The following is a 26176-nucleotide window of genomic DNA, read 5'->3' as shown; positions in this document are numbered from 1 at the left end:
AGAGGTGGACAGGTCCACTCACAGCATTCCTGATCTGCCTCTTCCAGAGTGGAAGCACTCAGCATCTAAAAAGGTAAAGGTAGTCCCCTGTGCAAGCACCAGTCATTTTCGACTCTGGGGTGACGTTGCTTTCACAACGTTTTCATGGCAGACTTTTTACGGGGTGGTTTGCATTGCCTTCCCCAGCATCTAGAAATCTGTTTATTTTGCATCTTGTCATTCTTCCATTAAGGGACTCAAGACACTGTGCATAGGGTCTTCTACAATTTCCCATCCAGGCAGTGACTAGACCTTGGCCCCTGTGGCTTCAGTATTTGCTTTTTGACTATATCTAAGTCTTGTTTAAGTATGCAGGTATTCCAGGATCAGGGATTTCCTTTCCAGAGAGAAGCCGTTCAATGTAGAAAGTCAAGGCCTTTCTACACAGATTTATTTACAGAGGATCTGTTCTGCATCTTCAATAGATAGAAAACTTGTGCGTTGCAGATGATTCTGTACATGGTTTGCAAACAATGTCTGCTAGAATTGTTGCCTTTTATTGTTACCATTATAAGCACAATAGCAAGCCTTGGAATCCATTAAAAAATCCCTCTAAAACATATAAATGGGGGAGATCAGTAATGGCAAGCAAGCTGTCTCTTTTGATTCCTTATCTGTTATTAGCAAGTATTGATGAACTAACAAACACCAACATTTCTAGGAACCCAGAGTGCAGCAGGTGGCAGGGGCAAGGAGTAAGTCGGGGCTAAGTAAGTTGAATGATCTGAGATGGGTGGTGAGATTGGCAAGGCAAGAAACAGATGTTTGAAGTGGAGGATCAATGGCACAAGACAGAATAGCTGTAATGGCACATATTACCACTTTACCAGGAAACTTGCAGCCTATTCCTGTACAAAAGCAGGCATACTTACACCCTTTCACGGATATATAATTCTATAGTGAAGTCCCTTGGGTTGCAGAGTGTATTTTTGTTTGATTTATTTATATCTTATCTTTCCATTGGCATTCTCTAGGCAACTAACAAAATAATTATTGCATGAAGTAATTCGGTACAAATAGTTAGTGTGGAGAGATGCCCTCCACTAGAATTAACCGCAGTATTTCAACCACTTGTTTGTTTATTTATAGTCCACCTTTCTCAAAGGGACTCAAGGTGGATCACACATAGTGACTCAGTACAATTAACAAAATGAGTCATTCAATAACCAATGCATTAGTATAGTAGAGGTGTGGAACTAACCAGAAAGAACTGAAGCATAGCATGTATTCACATGACATATATTAAGTAGTGCAAAAATTACATGATAAGATCCTACTTACTGTAAGCTACACACAGCAATGTAGACCAGAGTCCCTAATCATTTATAGTGGTAAGTTTAGAAATCATTTTGTAAAGTGCAACCCTATTACCTGTGCAGAAAGGCCCTCCTGAATAATTCAGTTTTGCAAATTCACAGCTGGCAGAACTGCCAGTGGTGGTGGTTACTACCAGGTTTCGTTTTTGTACCCTCCCCCACCACCAAGAGTGAGGGAAAGGTGTGGCAACACTGAAAGGAGACCTGGGACAGCTGAAAGTTTTCCCACCTCCTGGGAATACTCAAAGGGACCAACAGTTTGTGAATCCATTCCTTTACAATTAGAACAGAAATGTGAAAGAAGTGGATTTGGTTACTTCCCTGGCTAGTCAGTTAAAAGACTTTCATAGATACACACTGTTGGGAAACAGGAGGAGGTTGACTTTCTAATTTGTCTCTTTACTGCTGTCAAGTTGGTGGTCTTCCAATGGTGTGTGTGGGGGAGACAGGGAAGGAATACAATCTGTTACAGTTAAGGGAGGTTTCTTAGGTAAGCAGATTTCTTGCAACTTGTTTTAGGACCCTGAATCCTTAGCAAATCTGAGTATTTATTGGAACGGAGGTGGATATAGTTGTACTATAACCTGTACCTATGATATATTAGTTGAATGGTTTTCTCACAGTTTTAAAAGTCTCTTCTAGGAAAAGCCTGTGAGCTAGAATTTAGTTGAGTCATGACTGAAGAAGCCTTTTATACTTTTGTGTCCATAACTCACTAGTTTTAAATTTCTCTGCAGCTAAGTTGGAATTTGTACTCCCAACCCTGTAAGTGGGGTGGGGGTAGATCTTGTTTACTGCGCAGTACACCTGTATCTCACAGATTAATTGGCTTCAGCATAAAGTTTTGTAAGAGAGATGTTTGCAGCAGCATAAGTCCTAAAGAACTTTTTGTTGCTATTTAAATAATTACAATATTTTAGGGAAAATAACATTGAACTTGTTCACAGATAGCAATTAAATTGTGAATTTCTTGAGGTTACTGAGATCTCCCAGCAAGAGTTCTTAGTTAACATCTGCCTTCAAATAAGTTATTTGTATTGATCAGTAACAGACATATAATCACTGCCTTTATTCCCGATATAAATATGGAGCATGCAAGAGGCCAGATTTATCAATCTACTCCTTGTGCAGGAGCTCCTTCTCATTTGCAGAGACCCTCCATTTTCTTCAGTGATGAACACTGCTTTGTGCACAGTACAGGAGGTACATATAGAAGAGGCTTTTTTCATCAAAATGAATGGGGAAGCTAGCACAAGTACAAAGGAACTCATTGGAACTCTCTCGTGAGGTCTGTGTTCATGCTTGTGCACAGAAATTTCTGGGTTGGGCCAAGTGAGGTTTTTTTCCGTTATAGCCACAATCCCTGGCCAGTTGCTAGGAAGTGTTACTGAAAGCAATAATGCAATGTCCAGTGAATGGAGTTTTGACAAGAAGTTAATTGGCTTGAAAAGCTAATGAATGAACATTATCATAAACAGAGTTACTCCATAAGTCTGCTGAAATCAGTGGACTTAGACTGGAATATCTTTGCTTAAAAGTGCACTGCAAGAGTCTGAAATTAGTGGCATGTTCTAACAGGAGTCTGGGCAAGCCCATTGGCAGCCCATTTGCTGGTTCCTTTAACACATGCATGGTATAGCTAGAGTTTATTTCTATTTTTCTGTATTCTTTTGCAACTGAATATGTTTCAGTTATGTTTATTCTTTCTGCTAGTTAGGAATGCAGCTTCAGAAACGTTCATGGAACAATGATATAAAGGTAAAATTTTCATACAAGATGCATATAGTTCTTAAGAGAAAACATCAAGGTTATATAATAGAGTGGCCAATCCCCAGTTGGGGCAGGGAATAAATGCTAAACACAGCATCCGCGAAGACCAGCCTAAAAATACAGAACTACAAAATTCTATAAAAATTATATATCTCTCTCAAATTATTGATTAAACATATCCTAGAAAATCCAAAGTTCATACAAAGTACAGAACGTCACAACTGCCCAGACCCAAATGCAAGTGCAATCAATGCCAACTTATTCCAAAAAGCGGGTTCAGGCAGATATCCAAAAGGTAAGGAGTCTTCTTCGGAGTCCATTGCTCTCCACTAATAGAGTTTTCTTGTACAGCTAAGCAAAATATTATGTGATGTGGTCATACTTGTTCCATGTTCCGCTTCTGTTTCTATGAGCTTCAGAAAGACATTTTCCAAAGACATTTGACATATTTTTGTAGTTTTGTATTTTTGAAGCTGGTCTTCATGGAGGCTGTGTTTAGCCTTTATTCCCTGCCCCAATTCCCATGATTCTCTACTTAGGAAGTATCTGGGGCTCTATCTGGGATCTGTGAGTATCTGGGACTCTGAGGGGGGCTGTATTTTTAGGTAGAGGCACCAAATATTCAGCATAACACCTAGTGCTTCTCCTCAAAAACACCCCCAAGTTTGAAAAAGATTGGACCAAAGAGTTCAATTCTATGAGCCACAAAAGAAGGTGCACATATCCTCCATTATTTCCAGTGGAGTGAGGGCATTTAAAAGGAGCGTGGTCCCTTTAAATGTGATGGCCAGAACTCCCTTTGGAGTTCAGTTGTGCTTGCCATAACCTTGCTTGTGGCTCCACCTCTACAGTCCCCAGATATTTCTTGAGTCAGCTGTGGTAACCCTATTATATAACCATCTGTATTTTTATTTTCTACAAATTCATCTTTCTGTACAGGACCAGATTGAACAACAGGTTAATTTAAGAGCAAACAACTCAACAGCGATAGGAATAGGATTAATGTTCTGAGGTTCTGAGGTTTTCACCTACTGCAACTCAGTTCAATACTGGCTTCCTTAGTGTGCATAGTTCAATTTCTTGTTTTTGTAGTTTTCACTTGTTTTAAAATAAGAAAATAATCTATAAATTCAGAGGAAATATTTATTTTTAATCTGGCATGCATGGCATGGATAAATACATATTTACAGATCCTAGACTGCAAAAATATCAACAAACAGCAGGGACAAACCACGCTTCATAATTATTCTGCAAAGTAGACTGTGAATTTAATTTAAAAGTAGGTATTCAAAGGTTGAATAAATAGAAGAGGCATAGAATCATAGAGTTGGTAGGTACCTCCAGAGTCATCTAGTCCAACCCCCTGCACAATGCAGGAAACTCACAAATACTTCCCCCTAAATTCACAGGATCTTCATTGCTGTCAGATGGCCACCTAGCCTCTGTTTAAAAACCTCCAAGGAAGCAGAGCCCACCACCTCCTGAGGAAGCCTGTTCCACTGTGGAACTGCTCTAATTGTCAGGAAGTTCTTCCTAATGTTGATTCGGAAACTCTTGATTTAATTTCAACCCATTGGTTCTGATCCTACCTTGTGGGGCCACAGAAAACAATTCCACACCATCCTCTATATGACAGCCCTTCAAGTACTTGAAGATGGTGATCATATCACCTCTCAGCTGCCTCATCTCTAGGCTAAACATGCCCAGCTCCTTCAACCTTTCTTCATAGGACGGTCTCCAGACCCCTCACCATCTTCGGTGCCCTCCTCTGGACCCGTTCCAGCTTGTTTATATCCTTCTTAAAATCTGGTGCCCAACTGAACATAATACTCCAAGTGAGGTCTTACCAGAGCAGAGTAAAGCGATACCATCACTTCACGTGATCTGGACACTATACTTCTGTTGATACAGCCCAAAATTGCATTTGCCCTTTTAGCCACTGCATCACACTGTTGACTCATACAAGCATACAAAGACACCCTCACCTGGATCACTATTTAGTCCAAGGTTGGCCTTGTTCCTATAAATTAGGCGTCTATAATTTGTGAACCACCAAGTTGCTCAGCCAACCAGCCATTGAGTGGCTTGATAAAGCACTGAGTGGCTTGATAAAGCATTGAGTGGCTTGATAAAGCACTCCATTATATTTACTAAGTTATGCTTAACTTGTGGAACTGCAAATAGTAGATGCCTGCTATGAATGCTAACTTTGGCAAAGCCACAACTTTTTTACAGTCAAATTGTTATTATTTTTAATCATTATATTAACTTTTTATGTAAGACTTTTTTTTTTACTTTGTAGAAGATGGGTGACGACAGTGCAGTTGAAATAACTGATAAGGAAGAAGCTGACAATCCTGTCTATATTGGTAGAGAAGAAGATCTTAAAAAACGAAGAACAACAGTTAGAATCAATGGCAGAGAAATTGTTGTTTTGTACCATGATGGAAAGTTTTATGCTATGGATTGCCGATGTTATCGTAAGAATTTTGTCAAAGGTCTCTTGATGTTCCCACAACAATTTTAAATTTGTGTTTATGATGTCATTAATTCCATGTTTTATTCTTTTAATAGATGCAGGAGGCCCTTTACATCTTGGGGAAATAGAGGTATGTAAGTGCAGTGCAGCTTCATCTGGTTAAGATTGTCAGAATGATAACCAAAACCTTCAGCTATATCTGGCTATGGTGACAGATGAATGAGATGATTGAATATTTGGGCATAAAATGTAGAACACTCTGAGTAACCTAGTAGGTTCATGCCAGCTGAACTGAAGAAAGTATGTGGGTATTTTTAACTACTTATGTTCAGAATCAGTGCAGCTCTTCAAGAGGGGCTGACAACCTCCTCTTTCTCTCTTTTTGAAATGATCTGAGGGAGAATGAAGTCTACAGGTAAGAAGTGTAGCTCTCCATTCCCTTCCTTTCCCCTGAACATTGCAGAAAACTGGTGGGAAGACAAACTCAGACAAGGATGTATGCCTGACTTTCCCTTCCTTTCCTCAGTGAGAAGGGGGAGCAGAACTGGAATCCTGGGCCTTCATTTCCCTGGTGCAGCCCAGTTTCTTCTTTTTTACAGGGTTGAAGGCAGCAGGTGGGGATACTAAGGCTCAAGGGCATGTCAGAAAAATTCCCGTACCCTAAGATGCTGGCAAAAATAAGCATCATCCCTATCTTCTGAAATGATTTGAGATATTTATTGATGGTAATTTAGTTATTCCTTGATTCTGAGGAGAGATTATGGAAAGAAGATATTGGATTGGATTTATACTCCACCCATCACTCTGAATCTCAAGAGTCTAAGAGCATTTTATAATCTCCTTTACCTCCCCCCACACAACAGATACCCTGTGAGGTAGGTGGGGCTGACAGAGCTCTCACAGCAGGTGAAGCAAGGGCTAATCAGCCACTTTCCACATACTATTTCTTTGTTTCAGACTGCACTCACATCCTCCAGCTTTGTAGCTGTTTGTCAAATTCCCAAACCTTGCTCTGTTAATAGTGATCTAGTTGTCCTGATAGTGGGTGGGGTCTAGCCAGGGTTGGCATCAGCATTTTCTGAGGTGGAGGAGTTGCCAGGGCCCAGGGCTTCTGGTGGGGCCCATTGCTGCTGACCCATACCTCTCCTGCCACTTGTCTGCATGTCCTTCCCCATCTGTTTGCTTGAAGTGCCCTGTCATCCATGCTCCCAGTTACCCAGTGTCATTGGTGAAACGTATGTCATGCACAGCGGCAGCTGTTGGGTAAAAGGCAAACAATTTAGCACGGGGAAGGTAGGGCTTGCAGGTGGGAGAAGGATGTCTAGGCAGGTGGGGGCACACAGGTGGCAGGTGGAAAGGTATGAATGGAGACTGGTGGTGGGCAGATGGGGCCCAGGGCCCTCAAAACCTTCAACGGGCCCTGAGTCACAGAGCACTGTAAATTGTGCGGCAGAAAGAGGCACACCCTTCCAAAATTTTGACATGATGACAGTTAATTTTGGCTACGCTGTATGTAACCTAGCTTCAAGTTTCAGTGCTCCAGATTCTCTCCTTCCTGCCTGTTACGTATGTTTCATTTTAATTTCATCTGCAGATGCAAACTTAATCAGTTTAATAAGCAGATAAATCAACAAGATTGTTAGGAGCTTGTTTGTTTATATGACACTATTTTAATCCTGTTGTGTTACTGTAATAGAGAAAAAGTCTTTTGTAAGCTAGTTTCCCCAGACTGGAGTAGGCCTGAAGCTCTGTTCGAGTGAACCATAAATGAAGCCCTTCAGTGTTAGGAAAGGAGTCTTATACTTTTGATTTCTACAACATTTTGTGGATATTCATTTTTTAAAACAAAAACTGAAGGCTAGTACTCTTGTTGTTGAAGTATGAAAAATTACACATTGGCTCTCTGGGATTCTGGTATATAGGTTTGTCCAGGGCTTTTTTTGTAGAAAAAGCCCAGCAGGAACTTATTTGCATATTAGGCCACACCTCCTGACATCACCATTGTTTCACACAGGTCTTTTTGTGAAGACCTGCCCAGCAGGAACTCATTTGCATATTAGGCCAAACCCCCTGGTGCCAAGCCAACCAGAACTGTGTTTCTGTGTGTTCCTGCTAAGAAAAAAAGCCCTGGGTTTGTCTGATTTTTCTAACATAGTCATTTTTCTTCCCTGTCTCTGTAGGACATCAATGGACAGGTGTGCATTATTTGTCCTTGGCACAAGTACAAAATAACTTTGGCCACAGGTGAAGGATTGTATCAAGCAATAAACCCCAGAGAGCCATCTGTGACTCCCAAGTGGCGATCAAAAGGAGTAAAACAGCGGACTCATCATGTGACTGTGGACAATGGAAATGTTTATGTGACTCTTTCTGATATAGCTGACAGTATAGATTCTGATTACTATGCTGATAAGAGTGTAAATTCTTCTATGAAAAAATAAGCTTTTTCTGTGCTTCATAGCAAATGGTGTAAAATGAAATATTTAATTTTATATCATCCATCTGTCTAAAGAAATACACAATTTCTGGGATGATATGAAGCTGAGTTATGCTTAGTAAGAGACTATTTCTAAAAAGCTTTTAAGAGAGGTGATCCTGTCTCTTGAGGACAGTCTAAGCATAGCATGGGCACAATACACTGACACCCCTTCCCCCCCAAAAGCATAACTTTGATCTCATTGAGATTTGCTTAAAATTACAAGTCTTTAAATGTGTCTTCCTTAGTAAAATGCTTTAAAAAGGATTATGATATTAAGATATTAATGTAACCAGAGATAACTATTTTTATATGCTAAGAATACAGTCTTTTCATTATGATTACTTTGATTCTTTTTGTTGCACTTTACCTGAATGATTGCCAAATTAGTTTATGAAATTACTAATGTCATCCTAAACAGTGTTAATAATCTTCTACCTCCATTGAAACAAATGGGTTTGGAGTTTGTTTAGGATTATACTGCAAATCTGACAGTTACTTATGGATTGCGTAAAGGGGAAGCCAGATTTTGCTACCAGTCTGACACTCAGACTGATTTATATAGCTTCAAAACAACCACACAGTCTTGAGAGCCCAGCAAATAGGCCCGGTTTAGCAAGCCAGTTTGGTGTTGTTATCAGGGCCGGCCCTGCCACTAGGTAAACTAGGTGATTGCCTAGGGCGCTGGCCTGGGGGTTACGAATTGGGTGCCTCCCATATGACTCGATGGTATTATCAGTGCAGAGAGGAGCACCAGAAGTTAGCCTTACCTTAGGTACCAGACAGTCTAGGGCTGGCCCTGGTTGTGATTAAGAGTGGTGGACTCTAATCTGGAGAACTGGGTTTGATTCTTCACTCCTTCACATGCAGCTTTTGGGTGATATTGGGTCATTCACAGTTCTCTCAGAGCTGTTCTCTCAAAAACAATTCTTGCAGCGCTCTCTCAGCCTCACGTACCTCACAGGGTGTTTGAGACTCCAAGTGAAGAGTGGGGTATAAATCCAATCTCTTCTTTTTCCTGTATCCCCACAAAAGCCTAGCTCTAGGGAGTTACCTGGACATGACAGCAGCTGTTCTGGGATCAAACAGACTCTGCTGAAAGTATATCCAGAACAAGCAATTGCAATTTTGGACTGTATCAACAGAAATATAGTGTCCAGATCATGTGATGTGATAGTATCATTTTACTCTGCTCTGGTAAGACCTCACCTGGAGTATTGTGTTCAGTTTTGGCACCACATTTTAAGAAGGATATAGACAATCTGGAACGGGTCCAGAGGAGGGCGACGAAGATGATGAGGGGTCTGGAAACCAAGTCCTATGAGGAAAGGTTGAAGGAGCTAGGGATGTTTAGCCTGGAGAGGAGGTGGCTGAGAGGTGATATGATCACCATCTTCAAGTACTTGAAGGGCCGTCATATAGAGGATGGTGTGGAATTGTTTTCTGTGGCCCCAGAAGGTAGGACCAGAACCAATGGGTTGAAATTAAATCAAAAGAGTTTCTGGCTCAACAATAGGAAGAACTTCCTGACAGAGTGATTCCTCAGTGGAACAGGCTTCCTCGGGAGGTGGTGAGTGCTCCTTCCTTGAAGGTTTTTACAGGCTAGATGGCCATCTGACAGCAATAAAGATCCTGTGAATTTAGGGGGAGGTATTTGTGAGTTTCCTGCATTGTGCATGGGGTTGGACTAGATAACTCTGGAGTTCCCTTCCAACTCTATGATTCTATGATTCTAAGCTGAGTTTGTCCAGCTTCTGTCCCAATGGGTGAGGAGAAGTAACCAATTTGTGTATGTGGCTATACAACTGTAATAGATCATCCCTAGGAGGGGGTATTGTTTGAAGTAACAGAGAAGGGTGTGTGCGTATATATATCTGTGTGTATGTGATGCTCTAAACTAATGCAGGAATAAAAGTCTGGGTGATCCAGGACCAGAGAGGAAAAATGGGTGTTTCAGGTTGGGAAAATGGTGCAGGGAAAGGCCTGCGCTCTCATCCTTTCATGATAATTGAATGGAAAAGAACTCTGGGAATTCTGTTCTTAAAACTCCCAGCATTTCATCTGGGTTGGCATTGAGTCACAATCTCAGTGTCAAGTGCCACCATGTGATGGTACATAATAATGTGAGAGATGGAAGCCCGTTGCTATGTACTGTGGCTCAGTCACATGTAGTCATACATTGCTGGTATCTGCTGGAACAGTGGGCATGATAACAGTGTACATGATAAAGTATTTCAGATGTTGAGGCCATCCCTTGGAAGAGCTTTTCAGTAGCAGCCATGTGGGATCTTTAGGCCTTCTGCTAAGGAAGAATATCTTTTATTTTCTAGCAGCAAACAAAGCCCCTTTCTTCAGTGTTCAGAGCCCTTTACTGGGAGAGTGTTTGTGAGCAACAAAGCCCTTTTCACACATAAGCTTTGAATAAGCTTGGCAGTTGCTGTTGAGTAGGTGGGGCTTTTAAGAGCAGCATAGCCTGCTCACACAGTGGGTAGCTAACTGACTAGCAAGTCAGAGTTTGGAAGGAAAGCATGAAATGGGGCCAAGCACCTATGTGGCTCTTAATCTGAGAAATATTCTCAGAGCTAGAAATGCAGGAGCTGTGTACTAGTCAGTGATTGCTTTTTTAGTTATTATTCTTAACAAAGCATCTGAAAAAAAAAATTTTGGAGTAAAAATACATGCATACGAAATTAAGAGGCAAAAGAGTGTGAAGCAAGAAATCTAGGCAACTAGGATAAGCCTATTGAAGGTGGTTTGGAAAGTAAAAACAGTTTGGACATACAACATAGGCAGCCATTTTGCTATAATTTTTTTCAAAATGACCTTGTCAATATCAATCATTTGTTAAAATGTTAGTCACTTTTCACCTGTTAGATAAAATAATGTGGCATATTACATATACTGAGAGACATTTAATAAGTTTTCTGAAACTTTTTTTTAAACATTTGCTTTTTCACTGAAGCAAGTCGATGTACATTTTTTTCTTGCACTTGGTGCTGTCAAATTGGTTTGCAACCTAGTGGTGCTGAGGACATTCAGGACCTTTGATAGACAGCTGTAACACAATAAGTAACTGCCTTTTTAAAAAATTGGAGCTGCAGTTGGCATGCATAGTCTGACAGTTTATGCTTTCTAGGAAACAGTTCATGCGTCTGATGAAGTAGAATCTAGCTTACAAAAGTTTATGCCACAATACATTTTTAAAGTTTAAAATCCCACACTTGGATTTTGGGGAGTTTTTTTTTTTTTGGCAGCAGCAGACTAACATGGCTGACCCTATGGAATTTGTTTTTACAGAATGTGGCACTGAATGCGCACAATGTCAAACAGTTACTTTTGTTTCCTTCTAGGCAAGGAACAGTGAACTATCAACTGTTAACAATGGTAGTTATTCATTTTAGCCGATTAATGGAAATGAGGAATATCTTTGCATGTTTGGATATTCACAAAACAGCAGAAATATCAAAGACAAGGATATTCTACAAGGGAACCTTACTGTTCATTTTCTGAATCCAGTGCTGAATGTAGAGTATAGATGCTGCCAGTGTTCCTTGATGCCTTAATGATACACTCGGAAGGCACTTGCTGTGTAGCAGACGGTGCAGAGTAGCTTGCTGCGTTAGCAGCTCTGGAAAGTCCATTTCCATTGACACCATTGCTGCTGCTTTCCCTGGAGGTCTTTTCTCCTTGAGCAATCTTTTTAAATTTTTCCAGGAGTTTACTAATGGCAACTGCCTGTGTAATAATAATAACAATCACATATATAGCACACATATTAAGTCTGATCCTGAATCTCCTTCAGCTACCACAAGGGGCATTTCTGCTCTTGTTGCAGTTCAAAATGCTACTCCTGGGAAATGGGACCACTAGGAACAGCATGAAGGAGGACTCAGAAGTCTGCAGCTGGAGGAAAAAAATCAGTCAAAACTGCCCCCCACCCCCATTCATGGAAATCTGGTGGAACCAAACCCAAGTGTATATTTTGTACTTTAAAACTTCTATAACTTTAAATAAGAAAACACAGTTTTTATTTTTATGCAGATAATAAATATAATATTTGAGAAACGGAAGGCTAACAGAAGAGGGATCACTGTAAGGGTGCTTGCTAACTTACCAGATAAATTAGTGCTGCGTAAGAAGCACACATTACACCAGTGAGGGCGGTTTTTGCTGGGTAAGAAATGACATCATAAAACAACTGCTTTCTGTCCTGAAGAGAAAAGAGTCAAGTAGGCAATTTGGGGGGCAAAATTACAATTCAGTAAATATCCACTTGCAGTTATTTTGAGATATAAGCCAGAAATGGACAGAAATTCACTTGGAGTGACCAGTAATTCTCCAAGCAATTAAGGGCCAAACTAGACATTCTGGTATTTAAAGAGTAGGGTCTGGTTCCCTGTACCCAAGTTGGGTTCCCCACAGCAGCCATTAGAAGTGGCTTTTTTAAAGTAAAGGAGAGTCAGTTTGGGTGCAGAACACTCCTGCAAAGAAGGAAGAGCTCCTGCTCCCTGCCCCCAGAAGTTTTCCTGTGCTGAAATAGCACTGGTGGAGAGCGTTGACAAAAAAGGGGAAATAACTCTCCCCAGCTTTCTTTTGGGGTAGGAAAATGGCTGGGGGGCAGGTTGGAGTCCTTCCTCCCCTGGCAGCAGGTGTCCAAGCCAAAACTGCCTCTCTTTTATTATTTAAAAGCTATTACCAACAGCTGCAGTGTGGCAGTGAGGATCCCAAGCTGGTTATGGGGAGTCCAGATCCAGGTCTTTAAAAACCTGTCTAGTTGGGTGCTAAAAGTCACTCTCCACCTCTCTCCCAGTGCTGCTGTAACCACTTTCCTATAAAGTAATAGCAACAGCTTCTCTCCTCTTTCTGTTTATGCAAATAGGGGAGACTCATGCAAGCACCTATGATCTAAATGGGAAATGACAGTACTATCACCCTTTTGCATCCACCTCTCCTCCTCCTTCCCAGGTGCATGTGCATATACACCCACATGTACACAAACACAAATTTGCTCAGTATGGGGATGGAACATGCTACTGACACTCCTCCCCTGCATCAGAACTGCTGTTTGCCTTTTCAAAGGCTGTATATTTTTTCCTCAACAGGGCAAGTTACAATTTAAGGTGTGATTATTTGCTTTGGGGAAACAGCAGAGAAAAAAAGTTTGTCTATCTGCTTTCTCTGAAATGCAATTTCTGTACACAAGCTGTCATTCTGTAACTGGCTGCGCCCACTGAGGTGTCGTTTTGTGACCGTTGGCTCTCAAGGCAAGTGAAAAACAGCTAAGTAGTTTCCAGAAACAAAAACTTTGCTCTGTCTGACGTAAAACAGGCTTATATTTTCCCCACTAAAATCACTGGGTCATAAAACTGCTTAACTTTGAAACATAACCTAAAGTACATCAGGCAATTTGTTCCATCAGATTTCAGTCCTCCTACTTGGAAATAGTTGCCAGTAATTTCAGTGGGACTGAAAATTGCACTCTGTGCTCTTGCTTAAGATTAAGTCCTATTGAACTTGGTGGGACTCCCTAGTAAAAATAAAGACATTCAATGTATGTGTGCTTGTGAGTGTGGTCTGAATCTGTTAACGCTTTTAGATGCTGCTGTTTAAATTACCCATTATTGTTTTGATCAAAAATCCTGGGCACAGGCTTTCAGTTACACATATCATTCTCCAGAGGCTGTGGTTACTTTCTATAACTTCATAGACTTATCGTTACAGAGCCGTAGAGCCGCACGTCTGCCTCCCTCCAATGCTCGACCGGAAGCCCCCTCTTTGTGCTCATGGAGCTGCCGATCAAGCTGTTATGGGTGTTTCTAAGGCTCCCAGATCCCTTTGGAGTGCCTCACAATCGTCTCTGGTTCTCACCACCCTGAACAATTTTGTGTCATCTGCAAACCTGGCCACTTCACGACTCACTTCCAACTCCAAATGGAGTACTCATGGAGTAAAAGGACAGGTCCTCTTGTGGATCAAAAACTGGCTGAGTAATAGGAAGCAGAGAGTGAGTATAAATGGGCAGTCTTCGCAGTGGAGGATGGTAAGCAGTGCGGTGCCGCAGGGCTCGGTACTGGGTCCCATGCTCTTTAACTTGTTCATAAATGATTTAGAGTTGGGAGTGAGCAGTGAAGTGGCCAAGTTTGCAGATGACACTAAATTGTTCAGGGTGGTGAGAACCAGAGAGGATTGTGAGGAACTCCAAAGGGATCTGTTGAGGCTGGGTGAGTGGGCATCAACATGGCAGATGCGGTTCAATGTGGCCAAGTGCAAACTAATGCACATTGGGGCCAAGAATCCCAGCTACAAATACAAGTTGATGGGGTGTGAACTGGCAGAGACTGACCAAGAGAGAGATCTTGGGGTCGTGGTAGATAACTCACTGAAAATGTCAAGACAGTGTGCGTTTGCAATAAAAAAGGCCAACGCCATGCTGGGAATTATTAGGAAGGGAAATTAAAACAAATCAGCCAGTATCATAATGTCCCTGTATAAATCGATGGTGCGGTCTCATTTGGAGTACTGTGTGCAATTCTGGTCACCGCACCTCAAAAAGGATACTATAGCATTGGAAAAAGTCCAGAAAAGGGCAACTAGAATGATTAAAGGGTTGGAACACTTTCCCTATGGAGAAAGGTTAAAACGCTTGGGGCTCTTTAGCTTGGAGAAACGTCGATTGCAGGGTGACATGATAGAGGTTTACAAGATAATGCATGGGATGGAGAAAGTAGAGAAAGAAGTTCTTTTCTCCCTTTCTCACAATACAAGAACTCGTGGGCATTCGATGAAATTGCTGAGCAGACAGGTTAAAACGGATAAAAGGAAGTACTTCTTCACCCAAAGGGTGATTAACATGTGGAATTCACTGCCACAGGAGGTGGTGGCGGCCACAAGCATAGCCACCTTCAAGAGGGGTTTAGATAAAAATATGGAGCAGAGGTCCATCAATGGCTATTAGCCACAGTGTGTGTGTGTGTGTGTGTGTGTGTGTGTGTGTGTGTGTATATATATATATATATATATATATATATATATATATATATATATATATATATATATATATAAATTTGCCACTGTGTGACACAGAGGGCGTTTTTGCACTGACCTTACTCGGGCGCGACGTCCCTCTTCACCGCGCAGCGTCTGCGCGGATTTCGCACTAATTGCTCTGCAGAACCTGTAAGAGCCGCAAAGTCCCACGGCTTTTGCGTCGCAAATGTAAACTGGTTTTTGTCCAGTTTACATTTGCGACGCAAAAGCCGCAGGACTTTGCGGCTCTTCTGGGTTCTGCGGAGCAATTAGTGCGAAATCTGCGCAGACGCTGTGCGGTGATGAGGGACGTCGCTCCCGAGTAAGGTCAGTGCGAAAACGCTCAGAGTGTTGGACTGGATGGGCCATTGGCCTGATCTAACATGGCTTCTCTTATGTTCAAATCATTTATGAACAAGTTAAAGAGCATGGAACCCAGTACTGAGCCCTGCTGCACCCCACTGCTTACCGTCCTCCACTGCGAAGACTGCCCATTTATACTCACTCTCTGCTTCCTATTAATTAGCCAGTTTTTGATCCACAAGGGGACCTGTCCTTTCACTCCATGACTCTCGATCTTTCTAATGAGCCTTTGATGAGGAACTTTATCAAAAACTTTTTGGAAGTCAAGGTAAACAACATCTATTGGGTCTCCTTTGTCCACATGTTTGTTCAATGCATGAGTCAATGCAGGAGTGCCTTGGACATATGCATAACAGGGTATAGTTAGAAAATATGAGATACAGTGGTTGAATCCTTTACTCACCATTTTATACAAAGGCTGGTTGGAAGCATTTACATTTTTCAAGAGACGTTTTGAAATCATTTTTAGCTCTGCAAATTTTTTTGCAAGTCGTGGCTGCAAAAGCTTAGCAATTGATTTTGAAGACCGGGATAGTTTATTTAGCCCATTCACAAGCACTATTCCATGAGCTGAAGAGAATACCTTGGCCACCACAGACCCAGACTCCTGCACAACAACTTCTTGCTAAAAGAGAAGCAAACAGTAAGTAAAATGATTGTGAAAGCTTTAAAACTGAGAAAGCCAAGAAAGCATTAAGATTTTTATGTGCAGCTTTGGAATCTTGTTAAAATCCCAGTTTTCACTTTAAGCATATATAAATGGGAAACAGTGATAGCAATTTCCTCATGCTCAGAGAAATGTTTGAAATATTTCCACTAGTGCTAAAATAACTCTGACCTGGATTGACCAGGCTAGCCTGATCTTGTCAGATCTCAGAAGCTAAGCAGGGTTAGCTCTGGTTAGTATTTGAATAGGAGATCTCCAGGAACTCCCAGGGTCATGACATTGAGGCAGGCAATGGGCAAACCTTCTCTGAATGTCTCTTGCCTTGAAAACCCCATGGGGTCGCTGTAAATTGGCTGAGACTTGATAGGCATACATAAGCATAGCAAGAAAATGAAATAAATAATAGAAAACACAGTGCACAGTATACTCCAGATGTCAAATACAATGAATGGGACCTCCTTAATCTGTGATCCTGCCAAGCCTTAAATCACTGCAGTTTGGTACATGTTATATCAATAGGATAATTATATAATGGCATATTTAGATTGTGGTAATAATAACTCATGTTTGTTAACAAATACATAAAATAAAATTTGAGTACTGAATTTAAGAATTGTGGTTATCTAAAATTCATGGGCCGAGGTCAGACGCACATATACTGACGAGATGGGCATGGATGAAAGCCAGATGCGTGTCAGATTTTATGCCGTTGTCCAAACATCAGCATCTGGCAATGGTCGTTGGCTCGTTTGTGTCCCGAACTGCAACGACTGATACGCGGACTTTTTTGATAGTACATTATATCCGGAATAAGAATGCTTCTGACGACTCCTGCGCGTACTTTCTATGTTTGAACGCTCCATTGTAGCCGACTCATCGCAAGCGCACATCCGCTTCCTTGCGAGAGCCCACTCCAAATGATATCATTGCTCCAGCAATTGTCGACTCAGCCTTCCATCCTTCCGAGGTCGGTAAAATGAGTACCCAGCTTGCTGGGGGGGGGGGGGGAGAAGTGTAATGACCGGGGAAGGCAATGGCAAACCACACCGTAAAAGGTCTGCCATGAAAACTTTGTGAAAGCAGCGTCACCCCAGAGTCGAAAATGACTGGTGCTTGCACAGAGGACCTTTCCTAAATGGGGGGGGGGGCAGAACACCCACATTTGCTGTCTCCCTGCCAGGGGAGGAGGATGACCCACCTTTGCCATCTCCCCGCCAGCGGAGAGACAGCAAAGAGAGTTGCTGTGTGCCCCCCCCATTTAAACACCACGGCGGGGTGTTTAAATGGGGGGGAGGAAGATCCGACACCTTTGCTATCTCCCCGCCAGGCGGAGAGACAGCAAAGAGAGTTGCCATGCGCCTCCCCCCATTTAAACACCACGGCGGGGTGTTTAAATGGGGGGGGGGAGAGAGGAAGATCCAGCACCTTTGCTATCTCCCCGCCAGGCGCAGAGACAGCAAAGAGAGTTGCTGTGCGCCCCCCTCCCATTTAAACAGCACGGTGGGGTGTTTAAATGGGGGGGGGAGGAAGATCCCGCACCTTTGCTATCTCCCCGCCAGGCTGAGAGACAGCAAAGAGAACTCCTGGGCTTCCCTTTCCGGGTGTTTAAATGGGGGGGGGCAGATCGCCCACCTTTTCTGGCACCTTTTTTTTTAAAAAAAAGCCAAGCACGATATCCCATGGTACTGTGCTTGTGCGAGTGTGGAATGCCATCTCAAAAAATGAGGTCCGGTTGAGCACTCTGATCGACCAGCGACGGGACCCACATGGGATGGATCTGGAGCCAGGCTGTTGTCTGATCGGGAAATTGGTTGTGCGGATTATAATAGAGGCGCGTTGCAGATGGATTTAATGGTGAGTGTGACCGCACCCATGTGCTTTTAATGCTGCTAGTAATTAATTTATTTCATGTGATTTATATCCCATCCTCCTCCTCTAACAGGCTTAGGGTGGGTCATAACAGAATGATAAAACAACCAAATGGTTCCCATAAATCTGAACCAGCTGATATCTAATGATGGCAGTCCAATAAAATCTCCAGGCACTGGGTTTATACTGCCTGCAGACCTAAACGTTAATAACACAGATGATATAATAATCAGCCATGAGTGGGTTAGAACAGGTGATGCAATAGAATTTGACACCTAGCACCTCAACCAAAGGCCTGGTGAAACAGCTCCATTTTACAGGCCCTGTGAAATTGTAGTAAGTTCCACAGGGCCCTAATCTCAGTAGAACAAAATGCATCTGTAGACCGCCGGTTTTTATCTATCTTGCTTTTATTAATTTATGGTTTTAATTTTACTTGTAAGTGTTTTAAATTGTAGTATTTGAATTATCATGTTGTAAGCCGCCCTGAGACACTTCGGTGCGAAGGGCGGGGTATAAATCCCAATATAAATAAATAAATAAATAGGGAGCATGTTCAATCAGGCCAGAGCCAGTGCCAAAAAAGCTCTGGCTCTGGTCGAGGCTAAGCAGATTATCAGAAGAAGTTGCTGAGATGAGCATAAATCTCTTCTGGAGACATAATGGGGGAGGAGGTCCTGCAGATATGATGGTCCCTGACCACATAGGGCCTTAAGGGTTAGTATCATCACCTTGAACCTGATCTGGTACTCAACTGGAAGCCAGTGCAATCAGTGGAGTGCTGTCTCAATGTGCGCTCACACAGATGTCCCAGTCAGAAGGCATGTGACCTCATTTTGCACCAGCTGGAGTTCCCAGGTCAGATTCAAGGGTAGCGCCAGGTAGAACAAGTTACAATTGTCCAGCCTGGAGGTAATCATTTTGTGGATCATTGTGGCCAGATAATGAGAGGAAAGATAGGGAATCAATTGCCTGACAGCCAAAGATGATAAAAAGCTGATCTAACAAAGGCTGCAATCTGGGCCTCTATTGAAAGTCTAGGATCACGCCTAGACTCCTAACTATTGGTGCCAGTATTAATTATGCCCTGCTAAAGGTCAGGAGTCAGATTCCCAATCTGACCCTGCCCTGACCCAGACATAGGATCTCCGACTTTGATGGATTTAGTTTTAGTTGACTCTGCTGCAACTAACCAGCCATGGCCTCCAAGGCCCTGACCAAAATATTTAGAGCCTGTCCAACCATCCATCAACAGATACAGTTGGGTGTCATCAGCGTACTGATGGCACCCCAGCTCAAACCCCTGGATTAACTGGGTAAGGGGGCACATATAATATTAAATAACAACAGGGAGAGGATCTCCCCCTGGGAGACGCCACATACCAGAAGGTAATGCAGAGAAACCCTCTTCCCAAGCACCACCCTCTGTCCCTGACCATGGAGAAAGGAACAAGCCATTGCAAGGCTGATCCTCATATCCCTGCATTGGTGAGGCAGTGGGTTGTAAGATCATAATTGACCATGTCAAATGCTACTGTTAAGTCAAGCAACAGCAGCAGTGCTGAGCCGTCTCAATCCAGGTGTCTCCAGAGGTCATCTATGAGGGCGACCAATGCAGTCTGCATTCTAGAACCAGGGCAGAAGCTGGACTGGAAGGGACCCAGGATACAAGTGTCATCCAAGAAAACCTGGAGCTGTTCTGCCACTGCTCTCTCAACCACTTTACACTGGAATGGAAGGCTCAAATCCGGGCGGTAGTTGGCTGGAACTGAAAGGTCCAGAAATGGTTTTTTCAAGAGCAGTCGCACCACTGACTCCTTCAGAAGCCCTGGGAAAGTCCCTGATGTCAGTGACAGGTTGATAATATTTCCCAGGGAAACTGGTATTTTGTTGTACAAGTGTGCAATTTTAAAAAGGGGAACTATTTTAGAAACTTGTTTTCCTTATTAACCTTATTGACACATGACATATGAAGTGGCCTTGTACTGAATTGGACTATTGATCCATCAAGGTTAGTATTGCCTACTCAGACATGCTCCAGGGTCTCAGTTAGAGGTCTTTCACATTACCTACTACCTGACCATTTAATTGGTGATGCTGATGATTGAACCTGGGACCTTCCATGTGCCAAACAGATGCTCTACCACTGAGCCATGGTCCCTCTCTCATTATTCATTTTCATTGTTTTCATTTTACTTTTCCTTCCCATTATCCACTCTTCTATTGCTAAGTGTGCTGCCACCACTGCTGTCAGTTTGGCCATGCCCATCCAGGCCAGATAGGGTCTGGCATTTGGCCTGGAGGCTGAGAGCAAACATAGACACTCCTCCATAAAGATTTAATGTGCCCTGCCCCCCCCCCCCCAAAAAACATCATCCAGGTCCAATCAGAACATTATGCAAACAGTCCTTGTGAGTTGCCAGACACAGTGGGCCTTCAGTGTGACAATGGCTGCTGGGATTTTGTCCTATTACCCCTCTCCAAACTCTAAGCATCCAGGTTGTTGGCTAGCAGAGACGCTCTGCCTGCCTTCCCTCTCCTAGTGATGCTCTTTGTTCCAAAATGCCTTGTCTCAATGCGGCCTGGGAATTTTGCCTGACAGAGGAAGCAAGATTTTGTACTTTTCAGGGTCTGTTGGCTCCTGCCTGACATTTTGGTCTGGGTTGAACTGAAGGTCTGGGTTAAACTGGGTTGAACTGATGGTAGCTTCATCTTTCCAGGCATGCAGCATGTACGTGGGGAAAAGGAGGAAGAAAACTTTTTTTTTTAAATGGTAGTAAAGAAAGTTTTGGGAAGACAGCAAGAAAGCCAGAAGCACCATGATGTTGTGTAGAAACAGAGCAAAAAAACTCACTTCCCATAAGCATGAGACCAAATAAGTGATGTGAAAGTGAACCATGTCAGTTACATTATTTCCCCCCCCCCCGCTCATTGATGTGAACTTTAAACCAGAGAGTGCTGAAATATCAAAAGATGTACTTATTGCCAAGTACTAATGGATGTTAGCACACTTTTTAAATAGCAAAACCAACAAAAATGTTATTTAATTTGCTCATATTTGAACACATATTCCTGCTTTCAAGTTGTCCTTTCTACTTTCTCCCCCAGTAAACTTGTGTACCTCTTAATCTGTCAGTGACTGCTTCGGCAGGTAGATTAGCCAAGTTAGATAGTTTCAAACCACAGAACAGTTGGGTATGGTCCAGTTTTAAACTGATGTATCTGGCTACTTCCTCCCACCACCCCATTTTCATATATTTTTCAGGACACTAGTGCTACTAGAGATAAACCAGATACTTCCTTTAATAATTCAAAAGTAGCTTCAGGAAGGGGCAATTAGGAACAGAGGAATTGGGGGGGGGGGAGCAAAGCAGAGGAGTGTTTAACCTTTTCTCTGCCAGCTGTTTTACATTTCAGATTGGCTTCCCACTGGCTACTCTCCCCCAGTGGAGTTCCAAATGCATTTGCCCTGGGAATGGGGGAACTGGAGATGGTGAAAGGGCTTGAGACTGAGAGGCTAATTTGGAGGGGAGAAGCAGCCAGTGGACGAAACCTTAGAAACCTAACTTTGTATTAGACATTTGTTTGTGTAAAGCAGTGGTCCCCAACCTTTTTGCCACCAGGGACCGGTTTTCTGGAAGACAATTTTTCCATGGACTGGGGTGGGGGGAGCGCAATGGTTTCAGGATGATACAATTGTGCACTTTATTATGGTGTGGTGGTTAAGTGCGCGGACTCTTATCTGGGAGAACTGGGTTTGATTCCGCACTTCTCCACTTGCAGCTGCTGGAATGGCCTTGGGTCATCCATAGCTCTCACAGGAGTTGCCCTTGAAAGGGCAGCTTCTGTGACAGCACTCTCAGCCCTACCCACCTCACAGGGTGTCTGTTGTGGGGGAAGAACATAAAGGAATTGTGAACTGCTCTGAGATTCAGAGTGGAGGGCAGGATATAAATCCAATGTCAACTTCTTATTGTTGTTATTACTACATTGTAATATATAATAAAATAATTATATGACTCATGGCCCGGCTGCTAACAGGGCACGGCCCGGTACTGGTCCAAGGCCTGGGGGTTGGAGACCCCTGGTGTAAAGGAGTCCTAATGGCTGTATTTTTAATAGAAAAAAGCAGTGGGGATGAAAAAGTGTCAGGGGTTCAAATGGCACATCTGAACCCCAGAGAAAAGCTTGTGGGGAGCTAAATAAATGATAACTCCTCCGTTCAAAAAAAGTTGAGAGCCCCTGATCTTTGTTTTAGATCTATAAGCAGATCCCCCTCTCCTGAATAATTGTTTTGGAACACTTTGTATATAAGCAAAACAACAAGCAGAAGTTTTGTTGGCTGGAGGGCAGATACACAATATTTGCAAAAGATTATATTATTAAACAATGAAAACCAAACACTGAAATAAAAAATGAAATATAGAAATGTTACCTGGTTTGAACTTGACAGTCTCAATAAATTTGGGAATTCATCCCTTATCTCATCTATAACTTCCAGGAAGACTCTCTGTATTATCTCAGCTAAATTGAAAAACAGTAGTTAAAAGAATAAAGCCCCTGTCCTCACAGCTAGATGGCATGTGCAAGTACTGCTGAAACTTGTAAGATTTGGAAAGGACTAAATTTATTCTTGATAGTGCAGTCCCAAGCAGAGTTACATCCTTCTTCACCTACCAGCTTCAATGGAATCAAAAGGGTTTTAACTCTGCTTTGGGCTATATTTTACATCTACAGCATCAGGGCGTGGGTTACTTATCAGCTAGTATTTGTTTGCATCACTGTGTTCTATTACATTACCAGAATGAGGGGTCTGAAGAGCCAGCAAGCTCCAGATTCTGTTCTGTGATGCCCCAGATTCAAACCATACTGTACCAGATACTGCTGTTAACTTTGCAGCTGCTCACAAGATTCTGTTCTGGCTCCACTCTTTATTCTCCAGGTTCTATCCTGGCACACTCATCAGGTTCTATCCAAGCTCTGCATGTTCTGGTTTTGCCTCCACGCCCCTACTTGGAGACTGGTACTCATTTAAGGTAACTCTATCAAAGGGGAAGGGTCCCTCTCACCCTAGAAAGTCTGCCTTCTGCCCCTGCTATTGCATGAAAGGGATTAAAAGCAGTATAAAATGCTGGAGTTGGGAAAGTGCTTCATCCTTCATTAGGAGGAAGGAGATGTACATATTTTGGAAGTTTCTTAAAATTGTTAAAATGTAGAGATAGGAGGTTTGTGCTTGCTTCTGACCATGAGCTTTAAAAATGGAAAATTTACTCTGTCTATCCTTGGAGCCAAGGTAGCTCTCCCATGCTGAAAAGTAATTACAATCACATTTTTCTCAGCCAAGGGTGTGTGTACATACACATGGACCTGAGTTTCTTTACTGAGGCTCTGGGTCTATGGAAAACAAATTTCTCTGAATCCAGGATTTGTTAATCCATTTTTGGTTCATGGGTTCAAGACTCAAACACATACCTTGTCCAGCAAACTTCCTGACCATCTCCCCACATATCCAGCCAATTGGCCTTAGAGCCATCTTTTATGCTGCGGTGCATTGCCTAGCACTCTGTTAAATTAATGTGTGCTCCTGTTCAACCTAATCTTTCAGGTTACAAATGACTGCATCCCATACATACTCACATCTCCATACTGAAAGCAAGAAACCTTTGTGAGACCACAATGTGTCTCCTAGGCACAGTCCCTGCTGCTTGACACATTATTTCATGTATGCTCCCCAAGCTGCCTCCTTTAAAATGACTGTTCATAAAAATGTGTGGTGTCTTTGTTCTCAGTGCCATGCGTCTCTATAGGCAAATGATTACAGAATGATGGAATGTGTGAATTTATAAGACTTTATTCCAACACTACAAGGAAAAGTAAGGGGTGAAAAACAAGTATGGCTTTTTTGAGTCTTATATAGATGTTATAGTAGCAGCCTGATAGTCCAGCCCAGCTCAATCTCATCAGAGCTTGGAAGCTAAGCACTGGATGGGATATCACCAAGGAAGACTAGGTTTGCTATACACAAGAAGGCAATGGCAAACCAGCTTTGCTCAACTCTTTGCCTTGAAACCTGATGGTCCTGAGATCTCAATGAATTGGTTGTGACTTGATGGCACACAATTATATTATTATTATATTGATGTTATACTATCCTCCCCCCCCAAAAAAGATTTCTGAATTATTTTTTATTCTCATTAGTTTGCTTCCATGTAAACAAAAAGTTCCACGCTGATTTTCTCTGCGTTTTACAGTACAAGAATGCAACAATAGGCTTGTGTGTGTTGTGTGTGTGGCTAGATTCAGGGCTTTTTTGTAGAAAAAACTCAGCAGGAACTTATTTGCATATCAGGCTCACATCCCTGACACCAAGCCTGCTGGAACTGCGTTCCTGTGTATTCCTGCTCAAAAAAAGCCCTGACTAGATTCATTCCAAGAATACCATTCCCTACCTGAAATCCGTTTTCTGAAGACACACTGGCACCTTAGAACCTTTCTCCAATTTAAGTGGCTCTTTGGAAGACCTTAACTGAGCTTCAGACTTTGGGGTGGTAGAATACACGCTGATGTATCTATCATTCATCACAGTGCTGTTAGAAATTCATACATGCATTGAAATCAATGGCATTAAACGTGACAATGTAATGATGGATTATCCCTTAATGGTTGGGAATATTATATTATGTTTCAATATTACAATAAATATTATCTAACACAGATATATGTAATCAATTGCTGCCTTGGGACTTCTAAAACTGTATCTGTTAAAATCCTTTGCTAATTTTCTCAGTCAAAATAATATCTTCCTAGCAACAGAGACAGAGAGAGCATTGATATTCTGCTTCTTCCATGCTTCACTCAAACTATGTGCCTGTTAGGACTTGGAACAAAAGACCCTTTCACAGGGCCAGGTTGCTGGTTAACATAGAGAATGTTTCAAACAAGAAAATCAAATTCTATTAATGATAATTCTCAAACTAATGTCTTTAGGACTTTGGTTTAGAAGCATTTACTGAAGACAAGGTTGGCAGTATCCTTTTTGCCACAATCACTAACAACCCAATTTAATTTAGTTGAAATATTGTTGTTTTGTTGTCATATTGAAGCCAACTGGATAAATGTGGCTTAAATCCAATTATTTCTAATTACCAGCACTGTGGGCTAGATAGTAATATGATATGCAGTCATTTATCCAGGCCTGTGGAAATTGTGCTTCAATTACAAACCATAGCTTCTGCAATAAATATAAAATGCTAATACATGATGTTTCTCATTAAGGCAGCAAGCAGGTCCTCTAGTCTAGCAGAACTCTAATTCTGAGTGTTTGTATTGGAATGCTGGACATACTTAACTGCACGAGGAACCTGTTGGTTTACCAACCACCTTGCTTGCAGTGTCCCTATATGAGCTGTCAGAAATGAATTTGTAATGTTGGAACCTTCTGGGTTTTGAAAGTAGCAGACTTTGACATAGTTGCTGAGCCCTTCCTGTCAACGTAGGTTCAATATTTTATGGCTTTTTTTTAAAAAAACCATGGAGCCATCTCCAGTTGCTTCAGTTCTGGATTAGCAGACCATATACTTGAGTTAATGTTCTCTGCTGGATGGGATGATGTTAATCTGGGGTGTGGATTTTTCAACTGTTTCCTTTTTGTGAACAAATGACTTCCTAGTAGGGTGGAGTAGCTGCTGCCTGATGAACTTGTGTTGGCTTCCAAGGAGTGACTATGCTGGTCAGTTGATTGGAGTTGACTTTGAGACTGAAAGGACATGGTAACACAGCCCCAAGTGCCACAATTTCCCCTACCTCTGGATGACTGTGGTGATATCACCAGTTCACATAAATTTTGCCCTCTTGGTTAATAGCATCTTGACAAATAGGAGTGAAAAATCAGGTCCAAGAGAGGAAGGCATGAGAGAGGTGGGTGATCCTGCAATTTCAGTCAGGTTTGGTTCCTAAGCAGTTCACAATTCAAATTCATAAATTAGACAATTAAAATAATGCATCAATTTGCAGAGCTCTGTTGGAATAACAGCATCTTGCTTTTGCAAAGAAGAAAATCTTTGCCTATGCTGGAGGGATGGCACAATTTAAGGTTTGATGAGGAGGAAACAGGGAAATGGTGTTTAAACGATGGTACTTTCATCATCTGAACCTGAAGTGTCCAGCTCATT

The 26176-nt window shown here is 42.2% G+C and overlaps 2 protein-coding genes across 2 annotated transcripts in view; one reads left to right on the top strand and one right to left on the bottom strand.

Annotated features, from left to right (window-relative positions):
* The window catches only part of RFESD (Rieske Fe-S domain containing), a 19369-nt gene extending 10948 nt beyond the window's left edge, over positions 1-8421 (top strand). Inside the window, exons 2-5 of the mRNA XM_060236426.1 lie at positions 3069-3113; positions 5428-5605; positions 5700-5734; positions 7785-8421. Of these exons, the coding sequence (XP_060092409.1) occupies positions 3069-3113; positions 5428-5605; positions 5700-5734; positions 7785-8045 (519 nt within the window). The 3' untranslated portion in view covers positions 8046-8421. The remainder of the gene's footprint in view (positions 1-3068; positions 3114-5427; positions 5606-5699; positions 5735-7784) is intronic.
* Positions 1-23672, bottom strand: part of SPATA9 (spermatogenesis associated 9) — a 50465-nt gene extending 26793 nt beyond the window's left edge. The window contains exons 1-6 of the mRNA XM_060235676.1: positions 23478-23672; positions 22441-22529; positions 15873-16094; positions 13002-13013; positions 12195-12281; positions 11577-11815 (exon numbers count right to left, since the gene is read on the bottom strand). Coding sequence (XP_060091659.1) covers positions 11577-11815; positions 12195-12281; positions 13002-13013; positions 15873-16094; positions 22441-22529; positions 23478-23538 — 710 coding nt within the window. The 5' untranslated portion in view covers positions 23539-23672. The remainder of the gene's footprint in view (positions 1-11576; positions 11816-12194; positions 12282-13001; positions 13014-15872; positions 16095-22440; positions 22530-23477) is intronic.
* Positions 23673-26176: the final 2504 nt, after the last annotated feature.

Source organism: Heteronotia binoei, chromosome 4 (genome assembly GCF_032191835.1).
Source record: "Heteronotia binoei isolate CCM8104 ecotype False Entrance Well chromosome 4, APGP_CSIRO_Hbin_v1, whole genome shotgun sequence".
Taxonomy (NCBI): Eukaryota; Metazoa; Chordata; class Lepidosauria; order Squamata; family Gekkonidae; genus Heteronotia; species Heteronotia binoei.
The sequence above is the reverse complement of the archived record's forward strand: the minus strand, read 5'-3'. Positions and strand labels throughout refer to the sequence as shown.